Source organism: Erithacus rubecula, assembly GCF_903797595.1.
Source record: "Erithacus rubecula genome assembly, chromosome: 6".
NCBI classification, from domain to species: Eukaryota; Metazoa; Chordata; class Aves; order Passeriformes; family Muscicapidae; genus Erithacus; species Erithacus rubecula.
Genome location: NC_136688.1, coordinates 12588611 through 12614587, shown reverse-complemented (window position 1 = coordinate 12614587; position 25977 = coordinate 12588611). Strand labels below are relative to the sequence as shown.

The following is a 25977-nucleotide window of genomic DNA, read 5'->3' as shown; positions in this document are numbered from 1 at the left end:
ATTTAAGCCCAGGAAGGTGGGAGGGCTGGGCAGTTTTTAGGATTTGCTTTATTTCTCATTATCCTGTTCTGATATGATTGGTAATAAATTCAAATAATTTTGCTATGTCGATTCTGTTTTGCTTGTTGATAGTATTTAGTGACTCATCTCTCCCTCCCCTTAATACATATTTTCTTTCCATGTCCAGCTGAGGAGGGGAGTGATGGAGCAGCCCAGGTCAATCCACTGCACAACCATTGTTACTGTTGTTGTTACCATTTTCTATGGTAAAGATAACATCAAAGAGTTTTCTTCTTTTATTTTCAGCTGGATCTTACCCTGACTTTTTTGGGCGTCAGTGTAAAACTCATTTTTGACTAAGGAGTTGTGCAAATGAAAGCAAAAACTAACCCATTGCTATTTATCAAATATGTATAAAATTATACATGTTCCTTTTCAGAATTAAATAAACGTGGCCCAGAGAGACCAATCAATATTTTGCCATTAGGCTCAATCCGTGACACAACATAGTCATGATGTGACATCTTGATTATGAGCCTGTTGTTATCCCTACATACCACCAGCTCCCTGAAAGAGAGCTGGCCTATGGCAACACCATTGTCCACAGTGAACACTGCTCCCTGGACCATGAATTTATTTGCAATTCAACTAGTTCTTACAATTAAAAGTCACCTTGTAACAGTCTTGACTACTGAATGTGTAAAATATTCACTGAAGCAAAGAGCACCTAGCTTGATAAACAACATGTAACTTCCAATTAAAGAGCAAAGGATGAGTTTATTTTTACTTCCCAGGTTGGAATACTAAACTGAGGGATTGATACCCTCTCATGTTTATCATTATGCTGCCACAGATCCCAGTATGTAGCAGAAAAGGGTTGGCAAATTGTGCTGACACCTCTTTTGAAATTGCGGCTTCATGAAACTGACCAGTGGAAAGGCGTGTGAAGAGGACCTGAGAAAAGCGGGCAAGTAGCACAAGCTAAGCATCTTTTAACAGTAAAAGCAACGTGAGTGAAGTTCACAGCTGCTTATGGAATGCCTAGGTGCTTAAATACAAATTAAGTACTTTCTGCGACCAGGGATGTAAATGGTTGCTTAGGACTGTGAAGCGAACCCAACCAGGAGCCTGCAGCTGCCGTGAGGCAAAAAACATACAACTCCTCATCAGGGATGGTTAGATTTTTTAACCCATAAATGACGAGTGGGATCCCCCCTCGCAAATGTAGGTGAAAACCAGACACTTTCCTACCCCACACTACCACGCCCCTCATCACGCCCCGTCTGCTTCAGTCCCCCAGTCGGCCGAGGAGGGTGGGAAGCGGCGCCCACGGGTCAGCGCCGGTTTTCGGCGGCAGCGGCGGGAGGAGCCCGCGGGGGCTGCGGCTCCCACCCTCCCCTGCAGGCCGTCACATGCGGCAGGCGGAGCCGCCGGGGCGGGCTGAGCCTCGCTGCCGTCCCGCCCCGGGTCTCCTCCTCTCCCTCCTCGTCGTGCCGCATCGCAGCCCGGCGGCGGCGAGGCGGGAGCGCCGTTGGTGGTGTCGATGGAGGCTGGCGCTGAGGCGGAGCCCCTGCTGCCGCCGCGGCGCTGGCGGGCGAACCGGGGGCTGTGGCGGGAGCGCGGCGGTGCCCGCTCGGCCGCCGAGGACGGTGAGTACCCGGGGTGGGCGGTGCCCGGGGCCCGGAGCTCTCGTCTTTTCTGCGGAGCTGGGGCGCTCCTGAGAGCGAGAGGATAGGGAGGGGCAGGGAGCCTACCGGGCTGCCGAGGGGCTCGGCGGGGCTCGGCCGCCCTGCCCCGCCCCGCCTGCTCCCGGCAGCTCCAGCGGGGAAGCTCTGAGGGAGTCGCTAGAGCTGGGCTCAGGTGCGAGCCTTGCACTGCTGCTTCAGTCCTGGGCTTCTTTAGTTCCTTATGTAATTTTAGGGGTTTCCTCTAAAGTGCTGAGAAGTTTTTCTCGAACCCGGTTCCCCCAGGATGGAATCCTTCGGAGACCTCAGGTTCTTCCTTTTCAGGTTGTCGCATCACGTAAGGGAACCTTCACTTTTTGTTGCTCTTTTGTGCCGTGCCAGAAGTGCAGTGGGGTCTCGAATGGATCTTGTGTGCCCAAACCGAGCAGTGCTGTAATCATCCCTTGTGACTGAGTGTCACTTGCTGTGACTAAGAGTTGCAGAATAAGTTGGATATCCATGGTAGAAGGCATGGAGAAATTGCTGAAGTAAATTTTTTTGGCTAATTTTTCTGTTTTATTTTTATACTATGAACAGTCACTTAGGTTCTGCCCTTCCAAAATCCTCGGCGTCAACACTAGTGGCTTGCAATATGCTTCAAGTACCTAAAGCTTTTGTTGTCCTTGCAATTCTTTTAACTAATGGTTCCTTTAAGTAACTTTTATTTTTTTCTCACTAGTGTGAGATCTCATGAAAAAAATAATGTCTTTACTACGTGAGCCTGGCTTGTCTCCTGCTTATGCTGAGATCTTTCTTGCGTCGTATCAGAATCAGTACAAAACTCTTGCTGCTGATGCTCAGATAAAGGGTGACATTTAAAAAACGTTTGCAGTCTTTGTAGGAAATGGATGCTACTGAATCATGTGGAACATAAAATTGTCTGTGACTCTTATCAATGGTGTTTCTGGCACTGCTTGGCATCCGGAGGAAAGCGTTGTGCTACTGCGGGGACGGGCTCCTTCCTGTTGTATTCCGGGGGTTGTGATTGCCACCTCCTCGGTGGAGATGGTATGAAGTGCTCCTTGGGACTCTTCCCCTCTGTAGGAAGGTTACACTAGCATGTGTTTTTCATATCTTAAGTCTCCCTCAGTTTTTCTCTTTTTATATATCTCTCTCTTTCCCCCCCCCTCCCCCTTCCTTATTTTGACCTTAACTGCCTTTATTTCTATTTTTGGCTTAAATGCCAGTTTAAGTTCCTGAAAGGTCTTATTTCAAGTAAACACAAGTGGCTGCCCTTTATTTTTCATGTGTCTATCACACTTCTTAATAATGGGTTTTGAAAAGTGGCATAGTAACTAATTTAGTGATATTTTATTTCAGTTTGTGTTCTTTCACCCCTTGCTGTCCCTTGAGCTCTGAGCTGTTTGGTATGGTAATAGCAACTCTCAGAGCAAATTTAAAAAGCACTTAATTTAGTTCTCATATGACTGGAGATTCCTGTTGGTTTTGGAGGAACAAGATCGCTCTAAACTGCAGTATCTTTATTAACAAAAATAAAAATTGCTATAATAGTGATAATAATAATGCCTGATTTTTATGACTTCACTTTGCTCTGTCAAGTACACTCTGTCAAAGAACAATTTGAATCTCCATTATTTTGGCTGTTAGGACTTGCCTCTATGTAGTTTTGTGATACTTAACTACCAGTGTAATCTGGCTACTTAAACCTAAAAGAGAACCTTCTAACTAAACACAAAAAGATGCAAGATGTGCTTGATAATATTACTACTTATTTAATGTAATGCACAGTGTTTCTGATAGAGCAAATGTGGCAGGAACTCTCTTTTTTGTGTATATACAGTGCCCTTTGTCATGAGAACCATGACTGTGCACCTTCTGTTAACTGATAAGCTGTTTTATCTAAAGTTTGTTTATCCAAAATACAGCAAGTGATTCTTAATTCCTTTTGACTTCATAGGTGCTGGAGCTAACAATGATCTTTATATAAACCAAGCCATAGTATTTATTGAAGATGCAATACAAGTAAGTAAAAAGTAAAAATTATTTTGTTAGCTGTTATGCTTCCCACGCTGAATGTTTGTAACACATTCTGCCAGTTTTTAAGATTTTTTTTTTGGTGTTCAATGTTCATAAACCACCATCTCATTTCACAAAATTAGAATTCCAAAATCCTGTGACATGTGAGTCTCAGTGAACTTCTGCCTAGAAGAAATATATTTTTCCCCACAATGAAATAATCTCTTTAAGGGCTTCAGAAGACATGGTTTGGGGAGTGATTTTCATGGTGGCTTTTTGTTTGTTTATTTGTTTGATTTGGTTTGATTGTGGGTGTTTTGAAAGTGACTAACCAACTGCTAAAAGAAACTATTTGAGCAAATCCTGTAATTTTCCTCTCAGTCTGACTACTTGCACATCTTAAGAGCTGGTAAAAGCTTAAGACTGGTCTCAAGTATGAAGCTGGAAAGCATGTGAAAGCATGTTTTGTTCAAAGACGTAGGTTGAGATCTTTTCTAGTCAGAATTAATTAGTTTGCATCTTACAGCCTGTTGGAAGACAAAGACGAAAGAAGATCTATGAGGAGAATGAACGTTAGAGAGTGGAATTAAGTGGGTGGACCATTTTGGGGAGTACATAGAATAGTAATTGAATTATTATAAATGATGTTATTTAAAATTATGACAGTGCTTGCTTCAGATGACTAGTGCACAGTTTGATTATCTGAGCAGCTGTGTGGTCTTGAGATAGCAGAACTTCTTTGAAATCTTTCCCTTTTCACACATGTAGGGTATCTTTGTGGTCCTGTGTGATCTGATACTATATAACGTGTACTAATTTAGTTTGCTTTGGTCACTTGATCTTTGACTTTGAGACAGACTGAATGTAATGTTTGAATTAGACTTTTTGCTTCCTGCTTTCAGTATCGATCTATAAGTCACCGTGTGGACTCCAAATCCCTTTGGCTTTATCGATGGTACTATTCTAGGACTTGCCAGTGGTAAGAACTTGGTTAACTCTCATTGCTATTGTTGTTCAGGAGTTAGTCTTTCTGAAAAACTACTCTTCATCTTTCTTGCTTGTTAGGTAATTAGAGAATTGTGTTTTTATCTTTATAAGAACTTATTGTGGGAAGCAAGTTCATATGTCCACATATGAACACAATAGAAATGGAAAGCAGAACATTTTATAAAAGTGTGATGATGTAGACGGCTCTTGGGAACAGCCACAGGACTACTGCATGAGTAGACTAATTGGCATGATTTACAGGATTGTACCTTAAGAGTTTTTGAAGTGTCTATTTCTAAACATGTTGGATACCAGCAAGATTGCTTGCTGCTTTTAGTTTCTAAAGGACACCACCTCAGGTAATTGGGTGGTCAGCTGTTGCATCTCCAGTGCAGGCAACAACATACTAGTCAACTGCTGCCTTGTGGTCTAACCCATTTGAGTGAAATATGGTATCATAAAGCTTGATTTACTTAAAAGAAAATTGCTTTACTGTAAGTATTTTCTAATTATTTTTACTTGTTTTGTGGCTGTTTATTGGGGTTTGTTTTGAGGTGGGTTTTTTTTGTTTGGTTTTTTTATGGTTTTGTTGTTTTTATTTTTAATTTCATCTCTATCCAAACAGGATTTTGAGCTTAACCATTACTGTAATCTTGGCTTTGGCTTTCATTGAAGAGCCTTCCTCACTCACTGTCACGTCAGATGTGCGGTACCGCCTTCCTGCCTGGAATCCTCCCTGTGGCCTCACGGAGGGCATTGAGCTGCTCTGCTTCCTTGTGTTCATGATTGATGTATCTGTGAAGGTGAGCATCTCCTTTGTCTGGTATTGAATGAAACAGTAGATGTGTGGTATAGTTTTTCAAATCTTGCATTTGCAGAATGAAATTGCCTTGCTTTACTAGAGCCTCATTTCAGGAAAAATTACCAAGTTAATATTTACTAAATTAAGACATTTATTCCCACTTTTTTAACCTAATTTTCCTAATTGTGTGAAATATTGCTAAGAGTGCAAGTGTTTTGACTTATCTGCTTGTATTAGGCCATAAAATCAGGGTATATAATAAATATGTCAGTTCATTTACACAAAATAAAAATTGTCAGAAATTGACCTTTCTTGGAATGCTTACTTCTGGAAAATCCCTTTTTAAGTTTATTAAGTGGAGAATTTTCTTGCATTCAAAGGATTTCTCTTGCCTGGCCTATGTGCACCTCTCATATGTGTACCTTTTATTGACCTTTTTTTTAGTTCTTGTAGAAAAAAAAATCTCAACAATGTATTTTTGTTTGGAATTTGGAGAGCTTTTTAGGATCACTAATATAAAATTGCAAATACATGGAAAAAACTGGTGATGACTTATTACGGTTTTGTATTTTATTTAAAGTTGCTCTTTTTTTTCTCTTGTCCAGAGCTACTTAATCGGCTGGAAAGAATTTTGGAAAAATAAGTGGCTAATAGCGTATATACTGATATTAATTGTTTCCCTTGCTGACTGGATTGTGTCACTGAGTTTTTTCTGCAAAGAGGTAAGAACTTTACTTTGGTCTTTGATAGCTGAATAATGCACTGAAACATAAAAAAAGTTTGGTGTAATGTAGCTTAGCAAAGAATTCTGCTTGATTCTTAATGTAAATTCTGGGTTTGTTGGTAAAATTAAAAACCACTCATTGCTTTGTCAGCAGTTGAAGAGTGCAGGGAGAACTTGTTGCTTGGCACCAGTTTTGTCATGCAGTTGGAGAATTATGTGCTTAACTTGATGGTTCTAGAAGTGCCCTCCTTGATGTAATGCTGCACTCTCCCAGTTGGTTTTGTCTGCTACAGATTTGCATTAAATTAGTTCTTGTGCACTTGCAATCCTTGCTAAGAAAATACTAATGTGGTAAAAATGCTGGGAAGTGAATGAGAGAGACATGATCTTAAAACGTAAAATCTTGAGGTGTTATAGAGGACAAGTTTGAACAGGAGCCTCCCAACACAAAGCAGTGGCAGAAGGAGTAATTGAACTACTGGGATGGGTGAACAAGAGAATAGAAATAAAGAAAGTTATTTTTATTTAGCGTTTTTTTTTGCTGCTAAGTGTAGCCCATGAAAAACTGCAGAATGATGAAATACTTGAAGTAGCAAATAAGTGACAGGAATAACTTGAAGGGCTTGCAAATGGCTTGACTGCAAGAAGCAAAAAGATTATTTGTTGTAGTGTCGAAATTATGAAAGCAATTGCAGCTTAAATCTTGTCAGAGGGAGAATTTTCTAAGTAATAAGCAGGCCCTTTAGTTATAACACAAACAGTCTGAACATTGAAATTAAGCACTTATTTTTAGAATATGTATTTGTTTTTATTGAAAGTAGCTCTCTATTAATCCCTTTCTTGAGATGGACCTTGGCAGAAAATGCAAAAATTTCATCTCTTGCCAGATTGCTATGTCTACTGAGCAATAAGGTTAGATTATTTCTGATTAGTGGCCTGATAAGACTATTGAAATGTCAGTGTGTGTTTTTAAAGCAATCTCTCCTCATTTTAATGAGGCATGGAATGTCTTTTTTTTTTGTTTTACGAGTTCAGAGGAGCAGAACTCACTTATATTTCTGTTCCACTGTTGGCTTTGTCAATGTGTGTGTCAAGTGCTTTTTGACAAACTTGCATTCAAAGTATTTGTGCTGCCAGTCTTGAAGGAGCTTACTGTCTGATCCATTGTTTTTTGTAGAATGTGAGAATAAGAAGAATCCTTCGCCCATTCTTTCTCCTCCAGAATTCTTCTATGATGAAGAAAACATTAAAAAGTATCAACAGCACATTGCCTGAAATGGCAAGGTGGGTTATAGCACAAAAAACATCCTTTCAGAGGGTGATTGTTAGCAGACAGGTCATTATCCTTTGTGCTCTGATGTGGGGCATATGAGCAGCTTCCTTCTGGATCAGGTAGCTAAGTGCTCAGTGAGATCAGGTGACAGAGGATGAAGGTTGTGGTAACTTTTTGATTCCCTTTAGTCTGTACAGGATCTCTAGACTTTGATGTGACTGTATATGTGACGTAGGTTTATTAATGCTAGTTGAGTGGGAGGTTTTGGTTCTGCTTTTCTAAGCTCTTTTGTTAGCAAAGAACTAGACACTTAAGTGTGGTTTTTATTTTGGATCAAAACTTACATCTCCTCCTGCTAACTCCATGTAGCTTCTTTAAAACACCCTTGGTTCTCTTTATGTGGTATCATTTTGCATTTTTAGCAGATAATATTAAGAATAAGATAAAGTTACTATTAATATTTTGATATATTTTCTTTCTAACAGTGTTGTTCTACTACTGGCTGTTCATCTGTCCCTCTTCACCATGTTTGCCATGCTGCTCTTTGCTCGAACAAAGGTAATCAATTCTATTGCTGCTTTGGTAGATCTGGGTGTCTTTTTTCTGTACTTGTACAGCTGCTTCTTGTCTAGTTTTATAGTCAAACTAGTGAAACTGATTTTCCCTGAAAAAGGTCTTGTTGTCAGATGTGCTGAGAAGAGTTTGAAGTCCATTTGGAGAGCTCTAACGCGTGTGTAGTATTCATGTATACAGGAGACTTCCTTATACATTTACCCAGTTTGATCCCTTGAGTTACTTTCTCTGCTTTTGTTGAAACCCTCTGTGCTGTTCTGTCTCCAAAGCTCTTGCCACTATTTCATTTATATTATCACTTACTTATTTTTTTCTCTTTCTTATCTCTCTTTTTGCTAACTTTAATTTCTTCTTTGTTTTCTCACCTTTCAATACTGGTATCCCTAGCCATGCCCTGGTAGGTTTTTGCTTGTACTAGTTTTGGTTTCTGGTCCATTTGGGTTTGCCTCTTGTTTTTCTCTTCCTGCTTCTGAAAAGCAAAATTGAAAATTTGTGGTTAAAATAATTTTGTGTTCCAGTAATCTTGGTATGTTCCTTCTCTTCTAGACTTCCTGTATCTTAATTTATTATGTTCAGATTATTTGGGGTTTTTTTAATTCTTACTTTTTAAGGCCTTCCATAGATATGTTTTTAAGAACACAGAAATTTCTTGTAGTGATTTTGGTACTGTCCTTAATCTCAGTTTTGCAACTTCATTTCTACTTGAGCCAGCACTTGATTTTGCACTTTGAATTTGCACTTGAGCCAGCTTCTAGTCTTCCTTATGTTCAGCAAGTTCCCCGAATTCCCATGTTATAGAATCTTTGGAATTAGAAGCAGAGGTCTGTTTTCCTACTGTTAGTTGCCTTCTGGCAACTTGTATTATTTCTGTTTGTCACATCTAATTTCAGCTATGAGATTCCCCAGCAGATGTATCTAATTTGTGTACCTAAACCAATCACTTTGTGTACATTGAGGTAAAAAATAACAAGTTAGTGCATGGACTTTCCTATTTTGGTGTGCTACTCTAACATCCATACAAAACTAATTTTATCTAACACAGAAAAATACTGCAGACAAGTTCTAAAAGTAGGTTTATTAATGAAATCCATGATTGTGCATTTTTGCATTGTTTTGTATATGTCCTCTAGGGTTACATATTCCAGTCTTTGCAGCAGATTCACGAGCTATTTGTCCTGTGATACCTATCTCATGTTTTTGTTGTTCGTACTCTGCATCTTTTTTTATCTGTCTCTTCTTGACCTCAGGGAAAAAAAAAAAATGTGAAAGATCCAAGATCAGCTTCCCAGTGTAATTTTGATGAAGGTTCTGATTCCTGTAATGTCAGTTTGTGACATGATTGTTCTTCCTGTGTGTGAGGTGCTGACTGGACATAACTTCCATGTGGAGCTTCCTGTTCTTCGTTGTGTTTTTTTAATTACTGTTAACAAATGATTGCTTTGTACTCAGACACGTTCTCTTAATTTTTATGTTTGACTTCTGCTATTTCCATGAGGTAGATTTGATTACTTGTGTAAGAAATTGATTGTTGAGTGATGTTAATTTAAAAAAAAAACAATTTTCCCCCCCTTCTTTGGTAAGACAGTGTTTCCTTGGTATTTCTCTTAACAATTAACACATCTTTGCCTAGGATAACCAGCAGGATAAGGAGTGGATGGTGTATTTCCGGAATTTGCCGGATTCCCTGACATCACTGCTGGTCCTGCTGACTACTGCAAATAATCCTGATGGTGAGCAGTCTTTCAGAAATAACTCTTGTATTTCCTTTTGAAGAGTAACAGGGTAAGATTGCTGTGTTCAGGCTACTGTAACCATTCTTTCATCTGATGGTTCTTAGTACAGCCATAGGAAGGTTGTGTAAAGGTTTCTCAGGCCTTTAATAACTTGATTCTTGTCTTTCTGTGGTGTAATTATATGCCAGTCTAAAGTACAGCTGTATGAGACCTCTTACCAATGACCAAAGTTCATAGAGGTCTCTACTGTGCATCTCAAGCATTAAAATATTGTTTCCTATTTTTGTTAAATTTGATACAGTGATGATTCCTGCATATTCTAAGAATCGAGCATATTCAATCTTCTTTATCCTCTTCACTGTATTAGGTAAGTTACCTCTTGTCTTCAGAAATGTAATGCACTTCAACTTTGACACTTGTGCACGCCATCTACAGTGTTTTATTTTTCTAGGGAAGTTTAATAATCAATTTGTCTGGTTTTGTGATTCTTCCAGTTATTGCATAGTGTCTGTGAGATCATTTTCATGGAAGGTTCTTACGATTTGGAGTTTTTTGGTTACATGTCACAGGGGAATGTATACATTGCAGTGTATTCAGACATTAAAAACGTTTTGGAAATCAAGTGTAAGAAAATTAACACTCTTTAAGTTTTGCATCTGATTTACTGCATACTTTGAAACTTCTTTGAGAAACAGATATTTTTCAGTAAATTCTACTGCCTCTTTTTCTCCAATAGGCAACTTGTTTTTGATGAATTTGCTTACAGCAATAATATACAACCAGTTTCGAGGGTACCTTCTGGTGAGTAAAGCATTCCTAAATTCTGTGTTTTTCCATAATCTTGAACCTTTGAAGAATTAAGTTTCATCAGTGTATTAAAGGAGCCCTCCCACTCTGGTTGCAGATACAGTTTTAAGGTTCTAAAAGTTCTTTGATGCAGATACTTTTCCCTTTATATGCTGTTACAGCTTGATCCCCTCATGTGACAAAATGACCTGCTTACGTATTTCCAAGTATACTGTGAATCTGCAATTTTGACTATTATGGGAAAAAAAAAGAAGCTGATGTATGACTGAACAAGTAGTTAAGTAACTTGAATTCAGTCTGTGTGAAGGAAATCTGATGTACTGTTTAAATAGCTGTTGTTGCAGATCATAGAATATTAAGGGGTTTGGAAGGGTTCGTAGAGCTCGTTCAGGCCCAACCTCCATGCCATGGGCAAGGGTGCCTCCCACTAGGCCAAGCCTTACCCAGACTGGCCCAGTAGCTTTTCTAGTAGAATACCAGAGAGAAGGTGAAGTTTGTTGGATAATAAGCCCAAGGTAATATTACTCAGAAGGAATGGCCCCTACCCTCTTGTGTCAGAGGAGTGTGTAAGAAATGATTTTTGGTAGTCCTTTTCTCCTTTGTTTCATCTCTTCTTTCTCAATTTTCTTCTTATTTACATGACTGCATGGCATAATCTGACTACTAATAAAGTAACTGAGCTTGAAAGTGATTACTGTAATTAAAAAAAGTATGAAAAACCATAGCTCTGGATTTGCACTTTTAGGCAAGGAGCTGGAGTAGGACAAGCTCTTTAACTCTTCTCTCTGCACACTAGTGTGAATTTCTGTGAATGCTTGAGCTTTGCTGTTGCCAGTGTCTCTGGAAGAGGTGTATGCCTGTGCACTCCAGAACTGAAAATAAACCATAATGAGGGTGCTTACTTGAATACCAGGGACTTGTTGACTTACTTGCTTCCTTCCTTCTTGTACAAGAAGTTCTTGGAGGGAGTAAGGTCTAGGGCAGTATCCTGTTCTTATCTCTAATCACAAATCTGGGATGTGTGCCCAAAGATCAGTATATTACCTGGCTGTAGGACAGGACAGGACACACTTCAGTAGTGCCGGAAGTGTGAGTAAATTGTTTCCTCTGTGGTGTTTTTACTGCTCAGAAATCAGTTCAGTCCTCCCTCTTCAGGAGGCGGCTGGGAATCCGAGCTGCATTTGAGGTGCTGTCTTCCGTGAAAGGGACTCCTGCTAGTGCACAACAGTAAGTGAAGGATCTTTGCTAGATTATGTAGCAAAAAAAAAGAAAAAAGAAAAAAAGAATAGATTTTTGGTCATCTTGTTTTGTTTTAATATATTTACTGAGGATCCATTCTGGAAAATGGCAGTTTATTTATTTTTAAATGGCATTTATTTTTTCTGTAACTGGATGTTCATAACACACTGTTTGTGACTGTTGCGGAATCTGTTTCCTCTTTTCCTATTTTTAGTTTTATTTGCTTTTTAAAACGAGGGAGTCAAGAGCACATTTGGAACAGCTCATTTTTCCATCTATAAAGTTATCTGTAGCAGGGCCCATTCTGTTTTCTTTTAAATAGGTCCTGTGTGAGTGTTGGGGCCTTACTACAGGTGCTGCAGAAAGTTGAGATGGATTCTTGCTGCAAGCAGGCCATCATGAGAGTAAGAACTGGATTTTCCTAGACTTTGTCTTGGTGACTATCAATCCTGACTGGCAAGTACAGAGATCTGCCCTCTATTGCAGCATTCCTTGGATCATAACAGAATAGTGGCACTACTACATGGGACTAAAAATTTAAGTTAGTCAAAAAAGCATGTGATCCCAGAGAGGAAAAGCAGAAAAGGCCAGACATGTCCTCCAGTCACTTGGCAGTTTTTTGTTAAAGCAGAGTAATATTGAACCTTACTCAAACAGCTTGAATTACATCTTTATTCCTGCATTTCCAGGGTAGTTCAGGGGTTTTGGCAAACTTTGCAGATGTTCCTATTGCAGATGTTAATCTGAATGTTTCTCTTGCATGTGAAGTCACTTAAAATATGCTCCTGTGGCCAGCTGTCAGCTGCCCAGTTCCAGAAGCTCTTTGAGGAACTAGACAAATATACTGTTAAGCAAGTAAGTATGTGATCATCATTTATAAAGCATCAGAAGTTGTAGGGTCTTGTGCAAAAATAAGCAAGAGTACTCTAGTATAAAGTGTATAAACAAACTTTGCAATATGTGAACACAAGGTGTGATCACATGGCATTGGTTTTTAAGCTTTTTGTGAGCTGCTTTTATGGCCACAAACAAATTGCTCTGGGGGCTTCTACATTAGTTTGGGATTGCTAGGTGGTGTTAAATGTACAAAATGCATCTTTGTTTATTCTGTCAGCATTTTAAAGTGTGTTGGTCAGGCAAAATACCTTGAAGTCTTTTTTGTCCAGCCTCTGAATGAAGAACAAAATGTGTTCAGGTGAAGATGGGTAGAAAGCAGTTTTCTCCACTTGGAGAAAGAGAAAGAAAATACAAAAATACAAAACAAAACTATTTGAGGGTTAGAAGATGTTCTGAATTGAATGTTGGGAAATAGGGAAGTGATGTATACAAATAGTAGCTTAGTGTTTAGTTTATCTGTTTGGGGCACTGGAGAGAGGTTAGATTATCTCTTTGCCATTACCTTGTTTTGTGCCATAATCAGGAATGGTCTCTTGCTGTTAATAGCCACAGCTGGAAAACATTTTCCAGATGAAATGTCAAAGTTAGCCTGTGGCCCTGAAGTATTGCTTCGAAGATGTCTGAGGTTTTTTAAATCTGAGATGGGATGTGTTTTAGAAATTATTTTATTATTTTTTTAAATGGTTATGCTTTGTGTATCGGCAAATCTTTTGTATTCTTTTCAGCATCCTCCCAGTCCAGAGTACCAGTCTCATTTTATGCAGAAAATGCAGTTTGCCTTTGGCCATCCCTACTTCGGCTACTTGGGGAATGTGGTAGCTCTGGCAAACATTATTTCTATTTGTGTAAGTAAAGGGTTTTTTTTTGTTGTGGTGCATTGGTTTTCTTTCTTTTTCTTTTTGTGATTGTTTTTTCTCTGCTACAGATTTAATTTCTGCTTTTGTTGTTCAATTTTTCTTTAAATGACTACTTTCTCTAGCAGTTGGATTTTTGGCATGCTTTAGTCATGTGAAGTTTTACATGGGAATACTTGCACTTAAAAATGTACTTTGAGCTGCTTGAAAAGGCCTATGGGAAGCATGTAAGACTGTTCTTGTGCTTAAAAATCTGTTTAATGAAGCAATAAAGCAAGATTCATAAAATATTTTTTGTTAAAGGTACTTTTGGTGATGGATGCAGATAAGCAGCTGTCTGAAAGAGATGACTTCTTCCTGGGGGTATGATTCAACAATATTTCAATTCCAATTAAAAATAATTCAATTCCATGCAATCATTGCTGTTCCCTGAGATGTCAGGAATTCTAATGGTTGTTTTTCTTTTGGGGAGTGAAGGCTATCAACTGCTTCTTCATCTTGTACTATCTGCTGGAAATGTTGCTGAAAATCTTAGCAATGGGCTTGAAAAGATACTTGTCCTACCCAAGCAATAGATTTGATGGACTTCTGACTGTAATTTTGCTGGTAAGTGCTTTGTTAGCTCGCACATTCTTGGATTTGTTGGCTAGGAAGTTGAGGGAACTAGAAGAGCTGGTGAGATTACTTTTTTTTCAACACTGGTCTGCTCAGGTCAGCAACATGAGCCAGTATCATGGAATTGTGTGGCTGGAAGGTTTACATGGTGATACATGGTTCTCTTAGGCTGTGAAGATATGTGCATTTAAATCCATGGAAAATATGCTTTTTCTGATAAGAAGCCTTTTAAATTTTATTTGGAAAAATTCAGCTCTTGGAATCATTGCATGAGGCATTCTGTTTCCTAGTTTGCTTTTTAAATTAAAAAAAACCTGTCAGATTATTGTGATACGTATTTGGTCAAAGCCTGATGCCCCTGTGGCAGATGAGGTCAAATTCATGGTTAATAATATTCACTGTATATCCTTTTATGAGTCACTGTTGGGTGCTCTATGTACATTTGGTTAGTTTGGGGAATTATGACAATTCAGAACTTCAAAGTGAGTCAAATTAGGGGCTTTAAGCTCTTGAAAATGTTTCTTGTCAAGAAGCTTACATAATTTCTGGAACTCAGAATTGCCAAGTAAAATTTTGACTTTGTTTTTGTTTTTCTTTCCTAACTGAAGATTCTGGAGATTGCAACTTTTGCCGTCTATGGATTTCCTCACCCTGGCTGGTAAGTAACCTCTGTGACCTGCTGTCCTCTGCTCAGTGGTTGGGATGGGTCAGGGGAACATGCACGTTCCTACGTACGCATGTCACGATGCTGTGATTATCAGCCCAGTATTTAATTTGATAGAATTTTGCATCCTTGTAGTCATTAGAGGCTATGCAATATTGATAAGTGAGAGAATTTTTATTTTTTCCTAATGTTTGAGTTCTATGTAGCTCTTCTGAGGAGGATGCATTTGTTTTAATTGTAATCTGATTTGAAACAATTTATGGGCAGGTCTGTGCTTACCAGGGCTGCAGGAGTGGGAATTTGGTACAGCATACACAACTTCATATGTTTCAGTATCAGATTGACCATAAATCCAATTATATGAACTCCCAAACAGCTGATAAAACCTCTTCAACCCTGTATGTAGATTGAAGGCTGAGGTGCTTTTCATGCTATAAAATGTAATAAGAAAATTCCCATGGGACTACACTCTTTGTCTATATTGTAATAGCAATTGTATTTAATTTTTCTTAAATTCAAACAGCTTTTGGATAACTATCCTGATTGGCTTTTTGTTGTAAAAAACATTGTTTTATCTTAAAATTGGAAAACTATTTCCACAAGAATGGAGGAAAGCAAAGGAACTCTGCAAGTTTTCCTGAATCTTCACCTGTGGTTCATAACACAGTTTGTTGCTTTGTGTCTTCATGCAATCTCACGCTTAAGACTCGGGCACTCCCTTATCTTTCAGAATATTTGTTATGTTGCCATAAAGAAGTCCTCCTAATTTACAGTAGAATCTCTGAAGAGAGTTAGATAAGTCAGACCTTAGTTTTAGAAGGGTTTGTATTTGAATACTACTTCTATTCCTGTCACCCAGAAGTGATGGTTGCCACAAGTGTAATTGCTACAGATTAATAATGTTAATTATTGATGTTATCATTATGTTTGAGTTTGATGTTGCCCTTTGATTCTTAAATGTAGTGAATTGTTTTGTCTATCATCTTGGAGCACCAGTAAATCTTGTTAGGCCCTTGTGTCAGTCACTACAAACAGATAACCACCCACATGATTTACTCTTGAGTCCTAATGTGTTCTGCTGTCACATCCACAGGCCAAGCAACCACCACCTTCAGGGCAGGACTGTGATGTTGCTGTTATTTAGAATATGCCTTCTATGCAGTGTTACCTTAAATAATTTCTTTCATTATTGGAGATGATTGTACTGGAGGTGCAAATCATGATTTTAGCATCAGTGTTACAGAGGGCCTTTGTCATTAGCAGCTTTAGATCCCCACCATCTGCCCTCCTTTCCAGCCAGAAGCGTTCAGGATGCTCATGTAAAAGCTAAAATTTGGGCCTGGGTTTTGAAGTGTCGCATCTCCCATGGAATGTTAACATGTAAAGCAGAAGGTTGACAAGACAGTCCTTTAACCTAGGGCTGGTTTCAAAGCCTTTTTTTCACTAGGCGTACCCTGAAGGATTAATGCCCATCTTCGTGCATGTTCCTGCAGTATCTCCATCCAGCAGTCCTTTTGATTCACTTTGTTTTCTGAAAGAAGCCTCTTTGGTGCCTCCTCCCCAGCAGAAGGTGCAAACATGCACTTCAAAGAACTCTCTGTATGTATTTAAGAACCCAGACTAAAGGGATTCCTTCCTTCATCAGTTATTAGTTTACTGTAGCTGAGACTCCTGCTAAATAAATCAATGTATTTACAATTACCTGTAGCCTGGTGGATTTAACTGTGTCTTCCTGTCATGGACTGGTCCTCTGATGTGTTCCTTTCTTCTGCCTTTCCCAGGAGACCTGAGTTCATGGGTCTGTTATCCCTGTGGGATATGGTGCGGCTGGTGAACATGTTAATTGTGTTCAGGTTCCTGCGGATTATCCCGAATATGAAGGTGATTGCTTTTTCCTCCACAACTCAGATTTCTTTGTTGGTCAAGCTGCTGATTTTGTTAGAGCCTTTCAGAATAAAGCGTAGGTTGCAATTCTCTTGCACATGAGTGGAATACCTCAGATCTAACTGTCCTGACTTTTGCACAGCCCCTCACAAAATCACTGTTTCTTGAGCTCTTTTCTCTGGTGAGGGAGCAGGCAAGTTCTCTTAATGTGATTCTTTGTTCTTTTAGTAAAAAATGATATGGATTTGTACGTGTCATACGTACAAAATTCTGCTCTGTTTTAGTTCATGGCTTTGGTTGTTACTACACTGCTGGATCTGGTGAAAAACTTAAGAGCCTTTGCAGGAATCCTTTTGGTAAGTCATGATGCAAGATTGCAATTTCCTTTGTTATTATATAATAAGAGTATGTCACCAAGAATGTTAACAAGGTTCTTGTACAATCACCATGAGCAGTAACATTTCGTCTTAACCAGCCAGTTCTTCAGGGCATGTCTTGGAAAGCCACAAAAAAATGCTGGTTTGTGATGGCCAGCAAACAGTGGCAGTGCTTCCTTTAGCAGAAGAATCTTTAAAAGATTGATTGATTAAAGCTTCCCTTGAGTGTTTGCCATAGCTTGGGTAGTGTGGATTCAAATAAAAATTCATCCATGCCAAAAGTAGACCAGTTTTCCTTATCCTGGTTTGCTTATGTTAAATTAAATAGCAAAACAAATTTAAAATGGTTTTTGTTGAGAAGTACTTGAGATGGCATGTTTGGACATGATTTTTTTAAGAGCTTCTGGCATCATGTTTTAGGTGTGTCTGTATAGAACATGGACTCAACAAACATGTTTGAAGGGTTGATCACAATGTGTGGTGTCCATTACATTAATTCTCCCTACTCTTGAGTTTCTGGATTTGCAACTATGTCTTCCTGGTAGGGCAGAGAAGTCTCTGGGTAGATTTGGTGTGAAGTTAAGACCTCCCGTGCTCTAGGCACTAACTTCGTCGGGTAATCTCTAAATAAGCAAAGCAGCTAATAGTTAAAAAGGTTATTTATTACAAAGCACATCTTATTACAAAGCACATCAGTCTCAATAGGCAATAGCAAAAAGCAATGGCAAAGCAGCTAGCAAAGCAATAAGTGAATGGCTAGAAGCCCTGGCAAAAGCCAATGGCTAAAAGCAAGTGGCTAAAAGCAACAACCCTCCCCAATACATACTCTTACATAGGATTTTTCCAACAAGATACAAGCTCGGACCACTACTCCTTAACCTATTAGAATTCTAGTTTCTTAGCACACCAGGTTACGTATACAACTACTCATACAATCTGTCTTGTTCTATTTGAAAAATGTAAACAGTATTCTTACTATAGCTCTATTATGTCTAAAGTCTTGTCTACAACTGTGGGCCTGGAGCCTCTTGCTGAAGATACCAATATGTTTCAACCTTCACTAGAACTTGCTCTGCTACTCTGGCATTTGAAACCTTTCACTTACTAAAAGCATTAGAACTCACCCTAAAATTACTGACTTAATTCTACTTAAATGTCTACTTTATGTGTGAGTGGCTTAATATACTTCAGTCTGTCCAGAGGCTTTAATTCAATCCTTGCACTCTGATTTCTCCCTGAAGAATTTAAAGAAACCCCTGACTCATTGACTCCAGCAATTTGGTTTTGCTATTGTTCATGGGTTTTTGTAAGGTACCTTAATTTGAATGGTTAAAGATCAATGATTGGTTGTTCTAGTCTATATACCAAGTATGCAATTTAGCCAGAATATGTATTTTTGTCATTAATAATCTCTACTTTTATCTGTAGAAGTTAGGCCTTAAATTGGCTTATGTTGCATTTTGAAATAAAGGTATTGGTTCGGGCAAATCTAAGGTGGTAAAAACCTTGTAGTGCTGTACAACTCACACTTCTGAGACAATTCTGCTTCTTGTCTGTGGCACCAAGATATGTGTTTGCCCCTTCCATTAATTTAATTTGCTTTTACTTGTGGCTGCATGAAAGATCTCACTGAGCTTCTGCTGTAGTGAAATCTGACTCCATTGCCACCTGATAAAAAATATCTTTCCTAATGTTAGCCAGGAAAACACACACTGAGAAAATAATGTAACTGATCAGCTAATTTCTCAGGCAGTGAGTGTTTTAAATATATCTTTTTTCAAATAATAAAATTAATTTTATTGCCAGGCCAGTTATCCTGTCTTCTGGTAGGCTGTGAAATGTCATCTTCAGCTTATTCCAGTGGTATTTAAAGTTCATAGGCCAAGGCAGTTCTCTTCTATTTCTTCCAGAATATTCCTTCCATTCTTGGGTTTGTTTTGTAGCAAAACACAAAAAAAAATTTTTGTTGTTTGAATTCTTAGCTTGCTTCAAGCTTTCCTGGGATAATGGCTCCTTTTCACAGAAGTAAACTATAGGTTATTTCTAGAGCAATTAATTTTTTTTAGGATAAAAATTGCAATATCAACTAGGCAACTGCTAAAGACTGAAAGGTGTCTCTTTAAAAAGAAGTATACATTTCTAACAAATAAAAGACAGAAGTTCCCTGATCCTTTGTGTTATTGAAAACTTTATTTTTAGACTAACTAACATTTTTTAAGGAAGTCTTTGATGGAATAGAAAGTACTGACATAGTTTTGTCTTTCAGGTAAGCTTACTGAAAGCTGATTTTCATTGACGCTAGCAGAAAATTCCTCAGATATTTAGGCTGTTCCATGTAAATGCTTGTACTGAACTTTGGTTTTAACTCGCTCTTCTGTGACAGTTATAGTCAAGTATCACCATTCTGAGACACAGAGAAGTAAAATAGATGATAAAATGATTTAATGCATTTTAGCAACTAAAAATTAGGTAGAATATTAAAAAGTAAGAGTAAGCAATTGAGAAGTATTTTCTCTTGAAAAGCTTCAGGCATTGATCTTGATGCAATTATGTTAACTGTGGTACTAATATAAATTCTGTGTTAATTGCACTTTGCTTTCTTATTTTTTGACACAAATATTCAAAGCTAATAGTTGGTTGTGTTCCTTCCAGGTGGTTTTCTATGCATTTGCTATAACTGGCATAATGCTATTTAAAGGTGCTGTTGTTCCCTTGGGAAATACCAGGTAAGATTCTAAACATCACCACTCAAAAGGAATATGTTTTTCAAAAGCATCTGCAACTTTTTACCTCTGAGCTGTTTGTGGTTGTTTTGTTGGCTATTTTTTTTCCCTCTCATTCTTGGAGCCTCCCTACTTTTAATGTTAAATCCCAAGTCTTCATTATCTGCTATTCCTTCTGTTTCTTCTTGCTGCACTGCAATTGGAGGAATGCTTATCTGTAGCTTGAAATTTTACCCTGCTTTATCTGAAATACATTTTTTGAACTGTTTCCCTTGTTTTCTGCCTGTATGAGATACTCTAACTTTCTACAAGGGGCTCAGAAGAATTCTAAAGCAGAGTTCACAGGGAGCTGTGTTCACATCAGCCTGTAATCTCTTGCAGTGCTGCCAACACAACACATGACAATGGCACTTTGCAGTGTGGGACCTATGAACAGCTGGAGTATTGGCCCAACAACTTCGATGACTTTGCTGTGAGTCTGATAATGGATGAAATCCCTCCTGCTTCTCCTCTGTGCTTGTCTTTCCGCATCATTTATTGAGGCTTAAATCTGCTGTACAGCCACTTAAATGTTGTTCTACTCCCATTATTTAGGCCGCAGTGGTGACACTCTGGGATGTGATGGTGGTGAACAACTGGCAAGTCTTTTTGGATGCATTTTCTAGATATTCAAGTCCGTAAGTAGCTGTAATAATACTGAGGAAGTCCCATATAAATCCAGATTATAATGTACCTTATAATGTAATCCACTTTAGAAGTATATGCATAGCACAGTTCCTACCATCTGCTCAGAGGGGTTCTGCTTACTGGTTTGTTTTTTTTTTTTCTTTACTAATTCAGATATATAAGAAATAAACGTAATGCTTTTGTGTTTTCTCTTGGGGCGAACAATTTTTTGTAGACTTAAAACCTTGGACATACCTTTTATTTGTATTTACTGACTTCACGGGGAATGTTTGAATGAACTGGATAGCAACCTGGGTTGAACTGTTCCAGTGACCCTTGGCTGGTTAACCCAAGAGAGTTAGTCTGTTTGGCTAATTTAATGAAGAGCAAACATTTTTTATTTCTAATTTTTTGATCCAGACCCCATTTTCCATTAAGAAAGTAGTAGTATTATATTTCAAGGAAAAAAAAAGTGATTTCATGGTGCTCTGCTCTTTTTCAAGCTGAGGTTATTTACTGCCTCCTTGATGTACGTCTGTTCATCTGATCTGCAGGTGGGCAAAGATCTATTTTGTAGTCTGGTGGTTGATCTCCTCTGTCATCTGGATTAATCTCTTCGTAGCTTTACTTCTGGAGGTAAGGAAGTGTGTTTATTTGGTGTGGGATCCTGAAAATGGGTTCTAATTTGTGCAGGAATTGAAAAGAACCCAGACAACTTTATGGTGGGTTTGTGTGTATGCTTACTTTACCTTTCTCCTTGCTGCCGTATGCCTTAATCACTGAGGAATTGTTTTCTTTTTCCGAGAGAACTGTTTTTATATTTGCAGTTTTGTCACAGAACTGGTTGTGTCTCATTGGGTATGTAAAATTTCATTGTATCACTCTTTATTATAAATATGAGAAATATTTAAAGTGTTAGAAAATTTCTTGTCTCTTATACATTACCATTTAAATTCAACATTAGTTATTCCAGCTGCAGGCTTTTTGTATTTTAATTTGTCAGCAAATGAAGTGAGCAATTTAAATGTAAAATTTTAATTTTATTTGGTTCTCCTGTGTTTCTTCCCACCCTAGTTTGAATTACCACCATTGTTCAGTGCCACACTAGAGGAGTGGAACTGATTACTTATTTTCAAGAGATCATATTCTAGAGTTTTTCAGAGTGCAGTTGCCTTAGCAATGCCATGAAGAACATGTGTTCTGCTAGTTACTCATTGCATACTTTCCTGCAAATCCAAGTTTCTGATGGAGAAGGGAATGTTATTCATAACTATCTCCTCCAGGTTCACCGTTGTAAACTTCTCTTACTCTCAGCCTGTAGAGGGCACTTTACCCCATCTCAAACCCTATGAGAATTTCTTTAGGAGATGTTCTTGACATTGCTGACTGTACTGAAAATTAAAATTTACTACAGTAGGAAGAATGGGAAACTTTCAGTCTAGGACATCTTCTACTTGCTTGTTTCAGCACAGCTATGGCCAAAGGTTGCTATCAGAGCTAAGATGCAGCATTCCATAGCAGAGAGTAGGATGTCACAATTTTTCTTTTCTTTTTTTTTTTTTTTTTTTTTTTTTTTTTTTTCTTTTTCTTCCCCTGAGCTGTGTGTCTATGTGTCTATTCCCCATGTATTCATTTGTCAGAGTTGCTCAAAATGGATAAGGGACCATGACGACACCTGGACTAGCAGCGTGTTTTTATGTTGTTGGGTTTTAAAGAGGAAGAAATTCAAATCAGGTGAAATCTTAAGGGTAGTTCACATGACTGGGGAGGCAGTCCTTGCTAGGAGCTGAAGGCAGCAGGGTTATCTTCTGCTCTGCTATTTTTTCAGTTTGTGATGGAAAAGTTACTCCATTGCTGAGCAAAGGCCTGAGTGAAGTAGTGACCTGTAGCAAGTATATAAGCTGATACCTAAGTAAATCAGTGTTCACCATGTAAAAGGAAATGTCACATGTCTCCCAAACCTTATCTGCAAACACAGTAACCAAATACAACTTTTTTTTCTGGTGCCATCAGAAGAAGCCTTTGTATTTTTGCTGTTCCTTTTACATTTCAGAACTTTATTCACAAGTGGGACCGTTGCTGCCAGCGAGAGTCTCTTTCAGATATTGAATACCAGCAGACAGTTGAACTCATGTTCAGGTGAGTTGGGCTGGAATTGATAATCAATGTAGTTTTTTTTTTTCCTTTGTCTGTTTTAAAGAAAGTGTGCTGGCTGCAAGATGTCTTCTGTTTCCTCCCTCTGAAGCAAACTGTTTCATCTGTTAGTTTTGAGAAATCTAGCAAGGGCTTTAGTTAGGCCTGCTTAAAGCTGTCTTGGTAGCCTAACCTTTTTTTGCTTTGTGTTCATAGTAGGATAGTAGAAGATGTGCTGGGGGTGAGGGAAACAACTGCTGAGGGAGGAAAAAACTAGGGAAAGAAGAAAAGGGATGATGAGGGAAGTGATACATGTTCTTGACTTATTATGAAATTGTGGGTGGTGAGTTAATACTTAATGATTGTGCATTAGTGGAACTTGTGCATGTTGGATATTCAATAGTAGCATTGGGAGCATGTTCTGATTTGGGAGTCTTTTCAGGAAAACACATCTACTGACTTTCAGTTGTATTGTGTGCAGGAAATTGTTTCCCTGCTCTTATGGGAGAACAGCTGCTGATTTCCATGACACATCTGTAGAGGATGGATCACTTGCAACTAGGTGCATCTTTAGGGAGCATCAGCTTATTGTAATTTTAATTCTTTGTTTCATTCCTGAAATGTTAAATCTCAGTATGTGCATTGCAAAAACAAATGCTGTGAAGCCGCCTTTGCTGCCCTTAACATCTCATGCTTTTTCTTTGTAGAGATGTTTTGGAAGAGCCTACAGAAGAGGAGTTGATGGAAAAACTACATGAGCATCCACACCTGCAGTTACATAGGTGACTGGTGGGAAGGACTGATTTATTTAGACCTCTCTTTTCTTGAGGTTGTCAGCTGGAAGAAACTGGATGGATTTTCTGTGAGATGCTGTTAGGAGAGGGCTTGTAGGACACTATGTAAGGTTTTGCTTGGGAATTCTCTTCAGAAAGTTTTTTTATTTCATGTTCTTATCTTTTTTTGAAGAGTTGAATCTTGCTAACTTGATATTAGGTTGCAGTTTTAGAAGGAGTATTGAAGCTGTTATTTTTATAGGGTGTTGATATCAGAAGGTTTTATTTACGTTTTTTTAATAGGGAAAGTCTGTATAAAATGACAGTGCACTTTAAAACATGAACTTTATAACCACTAAGCCTGCTACTTTTTTCAGCACAAGAAAATAGAGCTGCCTTTTCTGGCAGGCAAGTGTGGCAAGGGCTGTGCCCTGCAATTCATGAATGGATTAGGCTGGACCAGAACAAAATCCTTAATCTTCTTGTAGTGAGAGATGAAACACTATTTTTATTGTAATGTGACACCAGCATATCTTAGCAAATTTTCGGGAGTTAATCATGTTGGAGCACAATCAATTCCAGCTTAGTAACAGGGACTGCCTGCTTTGCACATCCTCTGTTTTTCTTTGCGTTCCACAGGAGGGGGGGGGCGGTTTGTGCTGGTTCTGCCATTCAGGTCACTAAGAGCAGTTGGAACCTGGAGTGGAGCCATTGCTCTTGTGGTTTTCAATGTGGTAAGACTGAGCTCTCTTTCAGAGTCAATATTCTCATGTTACTCTTTACTGAATCTCTTCCTTTTACTTTTATCTGAGTCCTGTTGCATACTGTGTTGTATTCTATGAAAAAGCTAGGGGGAACAAACTTCAGCTGGATTATTGTACCATGATCACTGGAGTCACCCACTTTGATTATCCCATTCAACCTTTTTTTTCTCCTTCTGCCTTAAAGTACTTAACAGTTGAAATTTTAATTCAAGCCTGTGGGAGATGAAAGGTGCTCAACCAGTATTGTAGAATCACATTATTTTATGGCTTAATTGACCACATGCTGTGTACCACTAACTTTCACCTGGGTAAAATTTTCTGGGTGAATAAGTTTCTCTACAAATCCGAAGTGGAGGATTCACAGTAAGCTGTGTCCATACGCTTTTTGTTATCCCTTGGTGTTTCTCTAAAAAGGTGGTTTTGCTTGAATCTCTGTCACATAGCTAGTAAACTGCTATGAAGAACAGAATCTACCACAACTACTGGTTTTATATGTAAAAATGAAACTGCCCTTTGGGGCACTGCCTTCTCATTGAGGCACTTATCACCAAAATTGACATTATTGTGGTTGTCTCTGTATTGACAAAGGCTTGGGGGAAGGAATTGGCTACTATTTATTAGTTCCTTATTCTTTTTTGAGTTAAACATTTTTCAAAAGTGCCAAGCACTCATCCTCTGTGTCTTTCTTCGTCTTTTTTCACCATTTGCTATTTCTCTCTGTCCTGCGTGAAGGAAAGAAAAATATCCAGCATGATGGTGCATTTGAGGATAAAACCATATTTTTGCATTGTCATCTCTGTTCAGAAATTACTTAATGATTCTTGTCTGTTTCTTTTCCTTTTTGCTTGTATTTTCTTTGTCCTGTGGAGAAAAATGTTGTAGCTTTCATACGTGTAGAACAAATGTGAGCTGAGTTCTGATCTACTCCTGCAGTCTTTCTTTGCTTCCATAATCCTGCCTCTTAGGCCATGCCCTTGTCTGTGTGCAGTCTCTTGTCTCTGTTCCAGATTAAGCCACCCAGTGGTTTACACTGCTTTCAGTGGCATCATTATGTGTATTTTCAGTCACACACTTAAAACACTCATCATGGCAAGCTGATAAAGGCATCAGCACATGGTCTGTTTTTGAGTTCGTTCCATACAGTGTGGCTTAATTTCAGGATAATTTCTGTTCCTTCTAGCATAATGTATAATCACTCCCACCAATGTATTGGAACTTACTACACAGTGGTTAAACATTCTCATTTTATCTTTTTACTGAAAAAAAAAAAAAAAAAAAAAATTGTTTTCCACTTCTCTGAATGCCTAAAGTAACTTTGCCTTACCAAAATGAAAATGTTCGGTTCTTATAAGCCTACAAATTTGATTTTTTTTTTGCCTCTTAAGGTTCTTTGGGGTTTTTTGGTTGATTTTTAATTTTTTTCCCTGTTACATTACACTACAATCTACCAAAGGAACACAAATTGGTGTGGGATTACCATAAACATCACAACTGTCTCCATTATGCCATCTTTACATCTGGACAAATGTGGAGAAGGCATTCTGAAATGAATAGTCATTCTTGTTTCACGTTTGTGTAATTGACTGAAATTGTAAGTAGAATTTAATACAAAGTCGTGCTACCTTATGTCACTTGAACTGGAAGATGTAAATGACTACAAATCTTATGCAATAACTGTATAAATCATGAAAATTAATGTACGACATTAGGTAACATTTGAGATTTGCATTATTAAAAAAAGCTTTTTCTTCTTAAGCCATGAAAATAATTGTGATATGGAAATTATTC

At 38.3% G+C, this 25977-nt stretch overlaps 1 protein-coding gene across 2 annotated transcripts; it reads left to right on the top strand.

Moving 5' to 3' along the window:
• Positions 1 to 1455: 1455 nt before the first annotated feature.
• On the top strand, positions 1456 to 25957 carry TPCN2 (two pore segment channel 2). Of its 2 annotated transcripts, XM_079307963.1 has the most exons (25): positions 1457 to 1649; positions 3643 to 3707; positions 4604 to 4680; positions 5314 to 5491; positions 6096 to 6212; positions 7392 to 7498; positions 7973 to 8045; positions 9691 to 9790; positions 10095 to 10160; positions 10530 to 10594; positions 11730 to 11827; positions 12162 to 12243; positions 12608 to 12694; positions 13462 to 13581; positions 13894 to 13953; positions 14068 to 14196; positions 14814 to 14863; positions 16651 to 16750; positions 17038 to 17109; positions 19783 to 19856; positions 20235 to 20325; positions 20448 to 20530; positions 21074 to 21155; positions 22573 to 22658; positions 23360 to 25957. In XM_079307963.1, the coding sequence occupies exons 1-25, from the start codon at positions 1544 to 1546 to the stop codon at positions 23436 to 23438; spliced, it is 2247 nt and encodes a 748-aa protein (XP_079164089.1). In that variant the 5' UTR covers positions 1457 to 1543; the 3' UTR covers positions 23439 to 25957. The 2 variants fall into 2 exon arrangements, with proteins under 2 accessions (XP_079164090.1, XP_079164089.1); XM_079307964.1 differs by lacking the exon at positions 13462 to 13581 and having other exon boundaries at positions 1456 to 1649.
• Positions 25958 to 25977: the final 20 nt, after the last annotated feature.